Genomic DNA, 16,404 nt, shown 5'->3' on the forward strand with positions numbered 1-16,404 from the left:
TAGTGTATGATTTAGAAAAGTAAAGCCATTATAGAATCCAAGAATAGACTAAGGTGGAGGTTATCATGATGATGATAGTGACACGGAATTCAAAATGCTTTGGATATGATATGATATTCCCTAGAGAAAAAAAAACAATGAAGAACTACCACATAATATTATAATTAAACAACTAATTAACCCCTAGATTGAAAAATCTTCTAATTTGCGTCATAATCAGGTCATTGAATATTTAACCTATATCAGGCACAACTCATCGCAAAACATGTACAAATCCTATTGTTGTCCCCTTTATGGATTTCGATTCTGTTGAAGTAACCACATAAATATATGTGTTACGCATCACATCATAATCTCATACAATAAAAAATGTTAAACTAAGGATTTTTTTAGTTTTTTCTAGGACATGGTCCCTTTTGTGTATTCTCCATCAATTTCAACATTGTTATCATGAGATGGTTTTGTCCTGTTCTTTTCTTACACCAATTTCTTCCCTGGAGAAAATGACCTGAAAAGAAGAGAACACAGATAAAAAAAAAGGACTGCGATTTCCTGCATAAAAAATTCAATGTAGTTAGAATGTGTCGAAAAGATACCAAAGGTGAAATGAAACCGATATGTGTAAATAGTGCAAACATAACTCATATGTACCAATCATCAAAACCAAGATCTAGACAGTTGCATCACCATAAAAGAAATAATAAATAGGTCAATAGAAAGAGTGTTTTATTCAAACATAAATGTTTATTTCACATAAAGGGGACAATACACAATATTGTCAAATTCTATGAAAAAGGTTGGAACAGTGATGCTATTTGTTTTGAACATGGGTATGGCCAAGACTTCTTTTTTTTTTCATTTTGAGAAACACTAAAACAAATGGCGCTGAAAGTTGAACTTAAAATTTGTGTTTTCCAACCTTTTTTTCCTCTACAGTCTTTCTATTGGACTGAAATGTGTGCACAATAAATATGCATGAATACCTGTTATACTTTCTTTTTCTCTAATGTGTCATAATCCGAGTTAGGTTTTTGTTGTAGATCGAATGTACTAATCTTTAAGGTATTTATTTGTGTATAAAATATATTATCTTTGTATATATGAGGTTGAAATATTTTGAAATGTTTCTCTCTATTTTATTTTTGAAAAATGTGTTTCATAAAAAAAATATCTTGGTGGTTGAAAGAATGACTGTAAACTGTCATTCCAGGTCTAAGAGATAAAAAAAGTGAATTCTCTTTAATTGAGATATTGTTATTTTGAAAGTTGGTGTTTCATTACGATTTTATTTTTAAAAGATATTTCGATAAGTTGAAGAAGGAAAAAATATATAAACTATTATTATTTTCGATTTTTAAGCGATATAGTAAGATACCGGAACGTATTTTTATGTATTAATAAATGAAGGTAGAGATTAAAGTGTGGCTGAAATTTGTTGGGCACAAGAGTATTGTTGTTTTAAAGGGGGGACCCATTTTTGTGTAGGTAGAAAAGAAGAGAGTATTTGAGGTTGTTTGGTGATGTTTACTTTGGGATTGTCTTTGGTGGAAGGGAATAGCCATTAGAAGACGTAAGTAATATTATTGGGTTATGGTAATGACTTGGAGACTCAGCTGAAGGAGTAAAGACCAAAATGCGTACAAAAGAACCCTAATTTTGCCACAAAAATTTCTGGGGCCACTTTGTACCAACCTATAACCCCACTTCTACATACCTCCACCAAAGCCCTTCTTTCACACCCACATGTGAAGAATATAACCTTCTCCTACTACTTACCCACACATTAATGTGCCAACATCACCACGTAACTGCACTAAAAGACACATCATTCTATTCATTTATATGTCTATGGAAAAAAAAAGTACATCTTGCATCCATCACAAGATTTCATCTTTCATTATATGGCAAAAATATGCTTCAATTTCATAACATACTTTTTTTCTATAATTACTTTTAAAAAATAAAAATGGGTTTTTTTCAAGAAAATTAGCCTATACTAAATATCTTTCACAATTTTGTTTATACATAAGCTAAATTTTTCTTATAAATAAACATTTTTTTCCTCTTAGAAATGTTTATAGAAAATTTGTTTAAACCAACTCATTTTTTTATTAAAAAATTGATTAATGCGAATTGACATCCCTAAGTGATAACAATTTTTCTATGGTTATCATTCATAAGTGACAGGGGATATTTTTTAAGCTTTACATTATTATTATTATTATTATTATTATTATTATTATTATTATTATTATTATTATTATTATTATTATTATTATATTTTGTATTAGTTTGATATGCAAGTGGAAAATGCTACAATACAAAGAAAATATGGATGATTGATTCATGGAACTTCTTTATTAGTGAAGACGAGATTATGCCTTGGTTCAAGTAAATGTTTGGTCATGGGTTATGTCCAAGCCACACTTTGCGTATTTCTTTTTTTCTGATTGGTGTCTCGACCCTCTGGATGGATTAGATCATCCTTAAAGTAGTTCACATTTATTTATTTTTATTGTTGATAAAAAAAAGAAAAAAAAAATTCACCTTACACATCACAAAAAAAAATCCATAATTCCCCCCTATTATTTGTATTAACAGTCATATGTTGATTTTACATTATAACACCCATGTTGATCATCTTTCCACCTCCATCTCCATGTATCCCTGACATTTTGTGAAAGTTTGTTATTATCTAATTTTTATAAGAAATTATTCAATAGTTGTAATTCTTATTGGAATCACTGTCTCCTTCATACCCAACTCTCAAACTCAACGTCTAATATTTTTTCTTACATACAATTGTTATTAAATATCTTAGGGCATTTATCTACTTAGAACAGGTACTCTGATCAATTATCCAACTTTCAGATAATATTTTTATCATACCAAATCCTTGTCCTTGATTCCACAAACCTTTTTAATATCATGCTACCATACACCCTCATTAACTTCTTTCCACTCTTATTAATTTGCTTATGGTTTCCATAAATATTTCTAACCATAACCCACTTTGCTCATGCATTGCTCTCCATTTTCATTTTCATATAAAAGTGTCACATTATCTTTTACTCCTCTCCCTCCTCCTTCTTTACTAGAGTTTAATTGTATCACTATAATGTTGTTGCACAGTACTTGCTATCTAGCCGTGAAAGTATTGATTTAAAGTTTTGGGGAAATAATTAAGGGATAATCTCCATAACTATTCACTTTAATAGTTTATATTTTAGACTTTGAATGGGAAGGAATTTTTTTTCTCATTTTTCAGTTACTCTTGTCCACTCAAAGAGAAATGATTGAGATAAAAGTGGTTTGAAAAGGAGGGATAGGTGGCTACGTATCTTTGTAATGTGTATCATGTACTTGTAAAGAAAGTTTGTATTGTTCTGCCCCAATTTATGCCTACCTCACTCACTGCTTTTTCTGCTATCCAACTTTAACTTGTGATTTGATATGGTTACTTGAATATTATACTACAAGATACAAACCATAGCCATGTCAAAGTTCATTGTACATGGCCATTTCTCTCCATTTATTCTCTTTATTCATTACAAGAAAATCATTCATGAAATAGAAACCAATTTTTAGAGACCAAAATAATTAGTTGCAATAGTAACTAAATTAGAGATCATTTTATAAACTAAAACAAAAACTGATTTCTAAATTAGTTTTTATTATTGTTAAATAGTTTCTAAATTGATATTTAATTAGCAACCAAGGTTTTAGAGATCAAATTTAAAAACTAAACAATTGGTAGTTAAAACTTTGGTTGCAGTTACTATTGCAACTAATTATTTTGGTCTCTAAAAATTAGTTTCTATTTCATGATTTTTTTTAGTGATTATCGTTTTCCTTGTAATCCCTTTTCACTACAATAAAATCACTAAACAAATTAATTTTAAAAATAAAAAATAATTAGTTACTATATTAACTAAATTAGATATTATTTTAAAAATTAAAAAACAAATATTGGTATCTAAATTAGTTTCTATTGTCAATAAAATTTATAAACTAGTTTCTATATTGGTATCTAATTAGATACTAAGATTTTATCTACTAACTTTAAAGTCTAAAATATTTAATAGTTAAAATCTTAGTACTTAATTAAATATCAATTTAGAAACTAATTTATAAATTTTTATAAATAATAGAAATTATTTTTACTAATAATTTTTTTAAGTATCTAATTTAATTAACATATGGACTAATTATTTAAAAATTTTAAAAATAAATATTTACTAATTTTCTTGTAGTGTTTATAGTTGTCGTCAATAATAAATTATACATATTTTCCCCCACAAATTCAAACTCAATTAACTAAAGCCGATGAAAAATTAAACTACTGAAATCTTCATTGATCAGTAACCCTTATTATTTTTCAATATACAACAAAATTAAATGCTAATTTTTCAATATACAAATCTTAACATAAAAAAACTGTTAACCATTTTCAATACGCAAAAGAAAAATTAAATATAACGTTGATCCCAACATTTGCCTTGTTTTACCCGAAACAAAAAAATATTAAACAATCTTAAGTTGAAATAATCTTCAGTCTAAACGAACAATATTTTTATTTATCCAGTAAAAGCTTGTTTAGAAGAAAGAATACGATATGATTAGAAAATAATATGATAAGATAATTACAGGAAATATATAATGCAGGATTTGATGCACAAAATAATATATTAAATAATATTAGGATGTAATATGAATTATATTTAAATGAATTTTTTTATTAAAATTATATATAATATTTATAAGAGGTTAATTTAAATTTTTATAAATTATGAAAATTATTAAAAACAAATTTTAACTAAAATTATACGAAATTACAATTTATTTATATAAATATTTATATACTATAAAAAATATATAAGATTTTAAATTAGTTTTTTTTGTTAAAACATAAATATACTACGTTGATTAGGTGTATAATTGATATAGTATGTCCACACTTTTTACATCAATTATAAATCGACATAAGTTTGGAGTGAGATCTATAAGTTTGAGTCAAACAAAAGACTCAATTTTAAAATAAGTATATGATTTTTCAACTATAATTTTTTTATCAATCTTTAGATTTATCGTGTAACTTACCTTTCAACTTCTTTTACCATATAGATCAACCTTTTAACTTCCTAACTTATTAGCTATTGCCAATCTTTTATGTTGCCATTGTAAAAAACTAATTTAAAGATAAAAAAAATTAACTACTATATTATTAAATTTTATATTAAAAAAGTTCTATTATTAATAAAAATTTATAAACAAATTTTTAAATTGATATTTAATTAGTTATCAAAGTTTTAACTATGAATTACTTTATATTCTTGTATTGGTAGCTACTCTTGGGTTTTTTTCTATCAACAATCAACATTAATAAAAATGGACATAACAAAAAAATCACGAAATAGAAATTAATTTTAGATATCAAAATAATAGTTACTATTAAATTAAAGTAGAGACCATCTTATAAACTAAAAATATTTTTGGTATCTATAAAAGTTTATATCATTAATAAAAAATCATAAAATAATTTATAAATTGTTGTCTAACCATTAGCTACCAAGATTTTAGTTACTCACTGCTTTATATTATAAATTAGTCTCTATTAGTATGTTTAGAGACTAATTTAAAATCTAAAATTTTAGTAAATAAAATCTTGGTAATTAATATAGATACCAATTTAGAAACTGTTTTATAATTTTTTTTGTCTCTAAGTTGAATTGTTATTTAATTATTTTTTTGTAGTGAGATCACTTCAAGATTGTTCCAATCCTTTTTTATATTATAGTACTTTAATTATCTAATAAAATCTTTAAACTTAAACTTATAAACTCATTCGGATCATCAAACATTCTAATGATATCCTGCTATAAACCTGTCACCAGCAATCTACCCAACCACCACTTAAAATCATAAAATCTTGATAGCTAATTAGATCCTAATTTATAAATTAATTTTTAAATTATTATTAATAATAGAAATTACTTTATATATTGATAATTTATTTTATTTTATAAAATAGTATATAATTTAATTAATATAATAACTAATTATTGATTATTTTTAAAATTGATGATTTTTATTCAATAATTTTGATAAATTGTGACATGAGTGTTTACTAATTTGGTTTTAGATATCTAAAATGAAAGGTTTATGAGGCAATTTGAAGTTGTTATGGAGAATTGTGAAGCACGCATTAGGAGTAGAATGATTTTTGAAGCTAAAGAGTAGAGAGGTTGGAAGAAGGCACACAGTGGACAGCTTCCGCTTATCCTGCTGAGACCATGTGATGTGTTCTTCAATTTTGAATTTTGAATTTCGAATTTGGAGAAGAATAACTTCACATATGCTTCCATATCACACAATCTTCACAACAACAAAATCCACCAAATTGCATCTTTCACCATCATAATTATACTTACTCCAACATACCATCCATATTTTTAAATTAACTTTCTCTCCTTAGAAACTTTTGAAGATTTTCAAAATCATGTTTTTTTTATCAACAATAAACAATAAATAAATATGAATAACTTTAAGAATGATTCAATCCTTATAGATTACCTTCATACGATTACCGTTTCAAAATCACGTAATCACAACAAAATATTTTAATTTGTGTTTATTTCCATTACATGTGATACTCCAATTATTACTTCACTTTACAGCTTAGTGATATCTTGAGGTTTTTCGTATGAATTTGTTGACAATTCTTGATTGCAAATTTTTCCTTATCCAAATCACTAGTTTTACTTGTAAGAGTATGATATAATGGGATTAAAAATTTAAAAAAAAATTATAATGAATAAAAAATAGTATTAGAGATATTTAACTCATATAAAAATAAAAAATAAAAAGATATATATGTGAACATCTTTTTCTAAAAAAAAGTCACATCAGTTATTAAACATTTTAAGTCCTCTTACCTGCAAACTTAACTACATTGTAAAATCGCATTCATAACCACTTGATTCTTAATGAAAAAAATACATATATCTATAAAACATAAATCCATCTAAAGAATTTAAGTTTGTAAGCGATTTTTCGTTCAATAAAAATCCGAAAACCCTATTTAATAAAATTTTGATTAAAAACAGTATTATGTCAAATCTTCTTTTTCTTAAATAAATTAAAAAAAACTACAAATAAAAATATGGTTAATCTATTTTAACAATAAATTTGATCAGTCTATTTGTTTTTAAGATATGTTTGAATAAACTTTTCTATTTTAGAAGTAAAATATAAAAATATGAAATATTGGAGATAATTTTGTTACAAAATTTCAGGTTTAAATTTGTATATGCACTAATTTAATTTATAAAAGAATTACTTTTTTTTCATACAAAATTCCTCAAGTTTTTAAAATTAAATGAAAAAGTAGGTTATTGGAGCAAAAGCCTTTGAATAAGGCACGTATGGTTATGTGCATGCATTTAAAGAGGAAAAAGAATTGTCGAAAGTCTGCATGGTTACTCTTCATTTTCACACCACCTTCTTTATTTATTTTATACTATTAACTTTGTCATATGTTTGGTTTTAAAAAAATCTTGTCATATATATATATATATATATATATATATATATATATATATATATATATATATTAGGTCTAAAAATATCTAAATGAAACAATAAATAAATTACATTAAAGCTCTCGCAGTCATAAGTTAAAAGATCATTTAACAAAACAGGAACTGTCTTTATTTTTATTGACAAACACATCCAATCCAATATAATTAATATATATATATATGTTATTAAAATAAATAAAAAACAAAAATTGAAAAAATAAAAAATGTTATAAAAAAAACTAAGAATAAACTTATCCTTGGATGAGAAATGCCAAGATTTCTAGTCCGTTTATTTATGCTGCATCACTCTACTTTATTCTATTTTTTACGAACTAAATATTGTACAAATGAAAACTAATTAGATAAAATGAGTTACGAAAAGTCAGTTTTGTCACCTTAAATACAAAGTAAATACTTTTATTATAAATAAATTATAAGAGAAAGCCACAAACATATTTGATTCACATATCTAAACTTAAACACAGTGAACAAAAGCTGTAATTAGATAAAAAAAAATTATTAAGAAATGGTGAACTAAATTTTATTTGATGAATATTAATTATTGAGACAGTTGATAAATATTTAACATAAATATTCTGTTGAAAAGAAAGAAAACAGAAAAAGTGCCATAAAATATAAAGCAGTTGGGGGCCAGTGAGCGGGGTTAGGCAGCGATAAGGGCAAGGGGTCCTACGCCATGGACCCCACGTGCCAACCCTTCTCCTACGCATGACATTAAAATAATATTAAATTACTATTAAATAATTTTCTTAAAAAAAGTAAATTTGGATGTAAGGTTTTTGGACAGTGGTGGGAGAAAGTGGGTCCCAGTGCCACTGTACACGCGTCAACCCAGTAGACCCCTGCGCCCTCACGAAGATTCGTGCCTTTTTAAATTTTTCTCGACGTGGGACCCACCGTGGGATCATTTCAGTTCGTGTGAAGCGTGTAGTGAAAACAAGGGTCCCACGTGCGACGCAAAGGTCAATAAAGTAGCCAATGCCGAAGAGAGATGGTTCTGTGGGTAACTTCCATTTATTTTTAAAATAAAAATGAACTATAAATATTAAATTAAATATTGATAAATCAACAAAATGTGATATTTCTAGAGCCTTATGTTTCTATAAAAAGATAAATCTTATCGTTAAAAAATATTTTATAAGATTAAGAATATATCTATATAGCCCTTAATCTTTTGAGATTTTAGGTTACCAAAACAAAACCTGGAAGAATAATATTTCACAAAATTTAAATTTTGATTTTTCTCTTGAAATAAAAAAATAATAAATGCGGGTATATCCATAAACTTGTCCCTGTCGGTTTCCATTATTAGACACGTGTCTCTCTCATGCTCCTCTGACTAACTGCCCTCTTTTCTTTTTGTCTTTTACTATCTTTTTTTCTTCTTCAATGTGGTAAGTGTCAGCAGTACAATTTGCTTTGCACCAAACCTTACATTCTAATATTGTTATTGCATTCTAATAAATATTTTATAATTAATAAAATTTATTAAAAGCAAAACCAAAAAAAAATCATTAAATGAGAGGTAAAACTCATTAACTTTTATGATTTTCAATAAATTTTAAGTAGAAAACTATATATTTAGATAATCTCGTGAGATTGAGAATATGTATTTCGGTTGCTTATCATGCAATTGATTTCATAGCAATTATAAATTTTTTATTTATATATGGTATCGGTATAGATAAAGAGGGATTTACATACTATCTGAAATTGATTGTAGAATTGTTTATGTGTCGGTTGTCTCTTAGTTTCTGTTTTCAAGTCTTCTCCTTTAATTATTAGTGTTGGGATTAACCTGAAAAAGGTAATCCGATAATCAAGTAAGTAATCTGTATAAAGAATGTATAGTAAATCCTTCTTACGATAGACATAATCAATCAAATAACAGTTGTTAACTGATTTATAGCATGATCTTTGTTTTATAAAAAGATATATTGATATATTTGTATAAGATAGATTTAGTAAGACATAATCATAATTCGTAAGGAATTTCTATAACTATCATTTATTAAATATCTTTAATATATATTAATGTGATTAATCGGTGACCGAACTTGTCCATCGTCCAATATTAACTGATACACTTTTAAGGCAATCGATGAAGATTTAAAATTAGTTATAATGAATAATTTGGTTATTATAGTATTAAATCCATAATTCGGTTGTTGAAAGTTGTAATTGTGTGGACAAAGATATGATTATAAGGTTGTAATTGGAGAATGAAGTTAGCTTTGCAGTGGAACAGTTGTTGAGATATTCCATTTCCATTATTCTTCTGTTGCTACCAAACACTGGGCCTGTGAAAATTCAAATTTTAAATACTTATTCGCATGTTTATCAATATGAAAAACTACCTAAAATAACTGTTATTTATATAATCCAGTGGTAAGTAAAATGTAGCCATGGATTATTTTCGTCAAGATCCAATTCAGACTCAGAAACTATTCGACTTTCAAAACAAGCACAAACACATAAATATATTTCAAAAAAATTAAAACTAATATATATATACATATACATTTTCAGAAAATAATAAATATTTTTAAAGATTGTGTTTTATTCTTTTTCTTTTAAAACACTTACCTAATTATTACTAATATGATTAGCTTTTAAAACAGCTTTTTTTAAATAGAATGCATGTCTGGCCTATAAAAATTATGTTTAGCAAGACCAACAGTTAAGTTAGTTAGCATAGAACCTATAAATTGTTAGCTTAATGTTAAAAGTTTATTAAGTTAGTTTTTTGTACTAAAAAATTTATAGTAAATTAAAATGATATAAAACATCTAATATAACTACTGGTTATTTACTATTATTTTTAATTTAAAACACTTATATGCTAAAATATTTTTTTAATTTAAAAATAAAATAATATAAACAAAGAAAATTATAAACTTAACATGTAGAAGGCACGGCAATTACAATAATAATTAATAATTGTATAATGTATAATGTAAAATTTAATCATTAATATATATATATATTTTTTAATAAGTACCTACTAAATATAACTCAATTTAATAAAACCAATTCATGAGATTTAAATTTGTATCTTTTTATATACTATAAAATATCTTTTTATATACTATAAAATATCCTAATATCATACCTAATACCTAATGAGTGTGTGAATTTTCAACCAAAAGGAGAAAATTTTCTTGACATTGTGAACACTAAAATACATATATATAATACTACTTATAATAATATAATAATACTTTATATTAAAAAAATATATTAATTTATTAAAAGTGAAAGGTGTGTTTTTACTAAATAGGGTGTTAGTATATCAAAATCCTAAAAATAATAGTATTTTTTTTTTGTAGCAATTGTTTGCAAGTTAGGCTCTAGACCCTAGGCCAGTTTGGCAGTTTGTAATTGACCTCTTTTTTTCTATCTTTATTTTTGGTGTTTTCTGTTTCTTTTCTTTTTATTGTTCCTTGGTGAGATAAGATAAGGACATGTGTTTTCTAGGGTTAACAGTTAATGCTGACATTTTTTATGGAACCCCACCACCCCATCATATGCTTGGAGGTACCCTATAAGCTATTTGTTTAGATCTTTTAGAAAGTTGCAAGTTCACTAACAAAAGTGATCACCACCAAGAGGGAAAGAAAAAGGATAGATAGAGAGAGAGAAAGAGACAAAGAGAGAAGAAGTTGCCTAACTATTCCAACTCCAAACCACTTTATGCTATGTGTTTGTTAATTTCCACATTCTCCAAATATTTAATTCTTGCTAAAGACAAACCCTATAAGTGTCATAGATTGCCAATTCACAAAAGGGGTTAGATGGTGACAATATTGAAGATGTTATGAACTAGGTAATGGGAGAGTATTCTAATGTAAAGATACACAACACTATCATCAATTAATATATTAATTAAGTGTCTCATAAAACCATATTAGGCTCATTAGGGTTCCATGAAAGATACTTGAGTTCTTTGCTTTATTTCATTGGATTATGGTAAACATATCTCCAAACATGATGAAACCAATAAACAAAAAGGCTTTCCAATCACACTTAAAGCTATGAGACAGGTTTCATGAGCTTCACTTTTTTTGTGAATTTTGGTGGAGAATTGGCAAAAATCACAATATTAAAATAGAACTTGTTGTTTTGCTTTATGTGTTTCATTTTATACATGGGCTTGCAGCATCTTTCATGTACATGCATCATAAACTAAAAAGGTTTTGAGGAATAGTGCCTCAGAAAGTATAGGCAAATCCAACTCCTACTTAAATAATATATTTAATTATTTCTTTCTATTTCCTACCTACTTCACTATCAAGATCATGTAAATTGTTATTTCTTTTTCATTTCAAGGAAACTAGAATTACTTTTGTTTCTCCATCTAACTATATTTAAGCTACTTAGTAATACTAATGAACATTGCTTTTTAATTTTAAAAAGTAATATATTGACAACTTGTACCGGTCTATAATTTTATTTTTTTTATCTAAAATTTTATTTTATTTTTTGCATAAAATAACAAAAATACCATTTTTTTTATATTATCAATCACAAATTATATATTGGAGCAGGTTGTCAAAATATTTGAGTAATTTTTTTAAAGTTGAAATGCATTTAACTAAAGGGTTGGATTGTTGTGGGAAGAAGTATGGTATCTCTTATTGTTTGGTAAGTGCACTCTTATTTGTTTGCTTTTCACTTGAAGGAGAGAAGGGTTTGGTAGAGAAGCAATATAAATTGGTAATTGTGTGTGATATGAGCAAAAAACTTAGAGAATTTGTGAAAGTGGTTAGGCCATGAATCAAGTTGCTCAATTCTAAAACAATAATTGAGAAGGGATATGGGCCCTCTATCACTCCTATCATTGTTTGTGTTTTTGTTGGTCAATGATGAGATTCCCACATACATGTTAGGGCAATGCTATCCAACATACTTCACACTATATATTTCCAAAACCCATAACAAAATCATTTCCCACTTTCATCTTTTGCTCAAAAGCATAAAAGGTATGAATAAGCTTATTATTTCTTTTGACAAAACAATAAAAAAAGAGTGATATACAAATTTATATAAACTTAAATTTACTAATATACAAGTTAACAAATAAATTGTTTTACTAGCAAACAAAAAAGTATATAGGGTGATAAAGCAATACTCACTTCATCTCATTTTGTTTTATTTTATTTTTTTATGATTTTAAAATTGATTATCATTTACTTTTTTAAATAAAACTAGTTAGTTTTATAATGATGTTATTCTAAATAAATAATCATGTTAATTCTTTTATTGTTAACTACAATCCAATTCGATTAGAAAAGAAAAAGTATTATTCAATAGTAAAAAAGTTCTTTAACTATGTGCGACAAAATATTAAAACGTTTGAAAAAAAAATATGCTTTTTAATTTATAAATTACTAAAATTTTGTTCCTATTTTTTTTTCAAAATGCATCCCTATTATTACTTTCATCCGATGTTGCGCAATTACTTCTTGCACCATATCATTGTATCCAATTTTAATGTAAAAAACGAAAATATCCCTAAATAAAATGAGTACATATAAAAATACATTTTGAACTCTTTCAGAATATGTTTCTAGATTTCTTTTTTGGAATGGAATTTTGATTTTTGTTTCCGAATTTTTATTTCTGAATCTGTTATGGATCTACTTTTCAGAATGTATTATTTTCAATTCTGGATTTTTATTTTTAAAATGAAAGACATTTTTAGAAATTTAAAACTATGTAGGGTGCAAATTAAAAAAATTGTGTGTAAGAAGAATTTTCCCCGATGTTGTCATCTTTGATTTGTGTGATATTGGGCTTACAATTATAGCCCACCTCATTGGACCTTACGCAAAGCGCAAGTTGGCACGTGTTGCTGATCTTAATCTTTTCCATCACACGTGTACAATGTGCAAGTTCCCATATATGAAAGCATGATATTGTAGCAGCGCGTTGCCACGTTTTGTTTCAACTCAACGTCTTCAACGCCATTTCCACCGTGACATTCCTTAACGGCGAAGCCAGGGCAAAATCGTCATTGCACCCCCAACCGTTTCTTCAATCCCCTTCACTATTAAGGAGAGGAATTGGAGCCTCTTCCCTTCTGCTCGGAAAGGGAACAACGGTAACTGACATGGGGCTTCTATCGAACAGGTACGCTTAATTTCGATTCCTCCTACGTTGCTCCAAACCAAAAACATCGTTTTCGTGTTTTTAAGGTTTCTTTATTCCGCGTTTGTTGTTGTCTGTAAAAACAAAATGGGAAATTTTGTTGAATTGAATTTGAAACTATGGATGCAGAGTAACTAGAGAGAGCCTGACACCAGGGGATCACATCTACTCCTGGAGGACTGCGTACATTTATGCTCATCACGGTTCTCCCTTTTCACTTTTCTGTTTTGTTTTGTTTTTGGTTTAATGGAAAATGAAGTATTGCTAAGCAGTATATGATTTAGGTTATTTTCTTAAAATATGTTAGAATTGCTATTTTGTTGTTTGAGGCATATAGTGAAGTTTTGATGAGGCCCTTGGTATGATTGCCTCTTTGATCAAAGGCAGCCATGAAAAGGGGTTTTCACCTTCAGCTGTGTAATAGAACAAAGTGTTAATATTTTTGTCTTCATTTCTATAGAATCAGAAAGGATACATACCATAGAATCAGGATGATTTGACTGTCATTCTGCTCCTAGCATAAATTTTCAGGATTTAAATTATGGTTTTTTTGCATGATATATAATGAGATTAAATAATAGAAAAAAACTATTCATTTTACTATAGGGATCATGGACATTGAAAACTATATGATGAGAGAACAAGGTGAAGAAAACTGTAGCATTAGGTAGAGCTCATGTTAATGATGGAGATGCAATTTTGAAGGTATATCGGGTGTTGGACAATGCTCTCTTACATTAATACTATTGAAGATGTGGTACCGTTGCCTATCATTAACAATGAGTGGATAAACCTTAAATTTAGTGGAAGACAATTTGGATCCATGTAGCTAATGTACTCCTACATTCAATTCTGTTAATTATGTAATAGTTTTGTCTTACACCGGTATTCCTAAAAATCTGTTTGATGATTTATGTATGGTTGGACTTCTAGACATTTGTTTATCAACTATATCCACCTTTACACTTTCCAGTTCTCGCATCCCCTCTTCCTTTCTCTTTTGCTCTTGTGATCCTAAGAGTCTCACTTCATCATATATCTATGTATATTGGCTGTTGAGGATTAACCAATTCACATACACTACAAAGAAATATCAAGATTGAGTTATCTTTCATTTATAGAACAAAGTGTGTGTGATGACGAAATCTCTTATTGTGTAAATGACAGGCATCTATGTGGGTGATGACACAGTCATTCACTTCACTAGACGTGGGCAAGAAGTAGGTACTGGTACTGCACTAGATCTTCTCCTCACTAGTTCAGCACCAGCCAGGGCTAGAGAAAGTTGCCCAACATGTACAACTGCCGAAGAGGAACATGGGGTTATCTTCTCATGCCTGAATTGCTTCCTAGCCGGTGGCATCCTGTATCGGTTTGAGTATGCTGTTTCCCCTGCTCTCTTCCTTGCAAAAGCCCGTGGTGGAACGTGTACTCTTGCAGTCTCTGATGAAGATGATATCGTCGTCCACCGAGCAAAATATCTGCTTCAAAATGGCTTTGGGTGCTACAATGTTTTCAAGAACAACTGTGAAGACTTTGCTATCTACTGCAAAACTGAACTCCTAGTTGCTGAGCAAGGAAGAATTGGACAAAGTGGCCAAGCTGTTTCCATCATAGGGGGCCCTCTCGCTGCTGTTCTATCCTCACCTCTTCGAATGCTTACTACCAACGTATATGGAATGGCAGTGACAGCTTTTGGAGTATACTGTGCCAGTAGGTATGCTACAGACATTGGAATGAGGGGTGATGTGGTGAAGATACCAGTTGAAGAGTTAACAAGAAGATTGGCCACTGGCTTGCTGCAGGTGGTTGAATCCCAAATGCCAATGAACCTTGTTCCTCAATCTCCTCAACTTGTCTCTTAATGATCAAGCATTGTCTTTGTTTAAATATTTGGCTAAGAATATCCCGTGTATGTGAGTCACTTGCGTTTTTTCTTTTCTAAATCTGGCTGTGTTGTAATCTATAAAAACCTTAATTGAATGGCATTATGGATTTGCACAATATATTTTGCTGGTTGAACTTGTCTTTTGTGTCTCACTAATGTGTCCTAGTTGGATGAACTTTTCAGTTCTCAATTAACAATAGATAAACTGAATTAAGTTTTTTCTTAAAAGATAAAACTAGATTAGTTTATGCATAGATTTAAAACACCTTTTTGATAAGTCAAATGAACGAAATGTTTCCAGTTAGGACATAAATGGTGAAGGGAGGGAATGTATATGAATTTAGTTTATTGTTTACACAATCCATTTTGCATTGTAGTGCAATTTTGGCGAGGTTACTCTGGCATGGGATGGTGCATGATATTCGATCACGGGAATGCACGAAAACTAAAGCTAATGGGTGTGTTCTATCATTTATGGATAAATAGATGTGATAAACTAAAGTAGCAAAAAATCATGCACCTTGACCAATAATTTTGGAGTCAAAGTGATATAAAAAAACATAATATATATAATACGTGGAAAAAAATCATTAATGGCACAAAAATGAGTATATAATTTAATATTACTACGATAGCTATAAAAAGAAGTCAACTTTTCTATTTAAAGTAAGATTAATTAATTTCATAAATTTGAATATTCTTTATTTTTTAAAAAAAAATATTCTATTTAGTGTTTCAAATCTTTTTTATTTTTATTTATATGTT

At 27.9% G+C, this 16,404-nt stretch overlaps 1 protein-coding gene across 1 annotated transcript; it reads left to right on the plus strand.

Moving 5' to 3' along the window:
• The first annotated feature begins 13,493 nt into the window (after positions 1 to 13,493).
• On the plus strand, positions 13,494 to 15,776 carry LOC137830748 (NC domain-containing protein-like protein). The gene is made up of 3 exons (XM_068638260.1): positions 13,494 to 13,733; positions 13,881 to 13,954; positions 14,919 to 15,776. The coding sequence occupies exons 1-3, from the start codon at positions 13,714 to 13,716 to the stop codon at positions 15,614 to 15,616; spliced, it is 792 nt and encodes a 263-aa protein (XP_068494361.1). The 5' UTR covers positions 13,494 to 13,713; the 3' UTR covers positions 15,617 to 15,776.
• Positions 15,777 to 16,404: the final 628 nt, after the last annotated feature.

This window comes from Phaseolus vulgaris, chromosome 7 (genome assembly GCF_051622355.1).
Source record: "Phaseolus vulgaris cultivar YP4 chromosome 7, ASM5162235v1, whole genome shotgun sequence".
Lineage (NCBI taxonomy): Eukaryota > Viridiplantae > Streptophyta > Magnoliopsida > Fabales > Fabaceae > Phaseolus > Phaseolus vulgaris.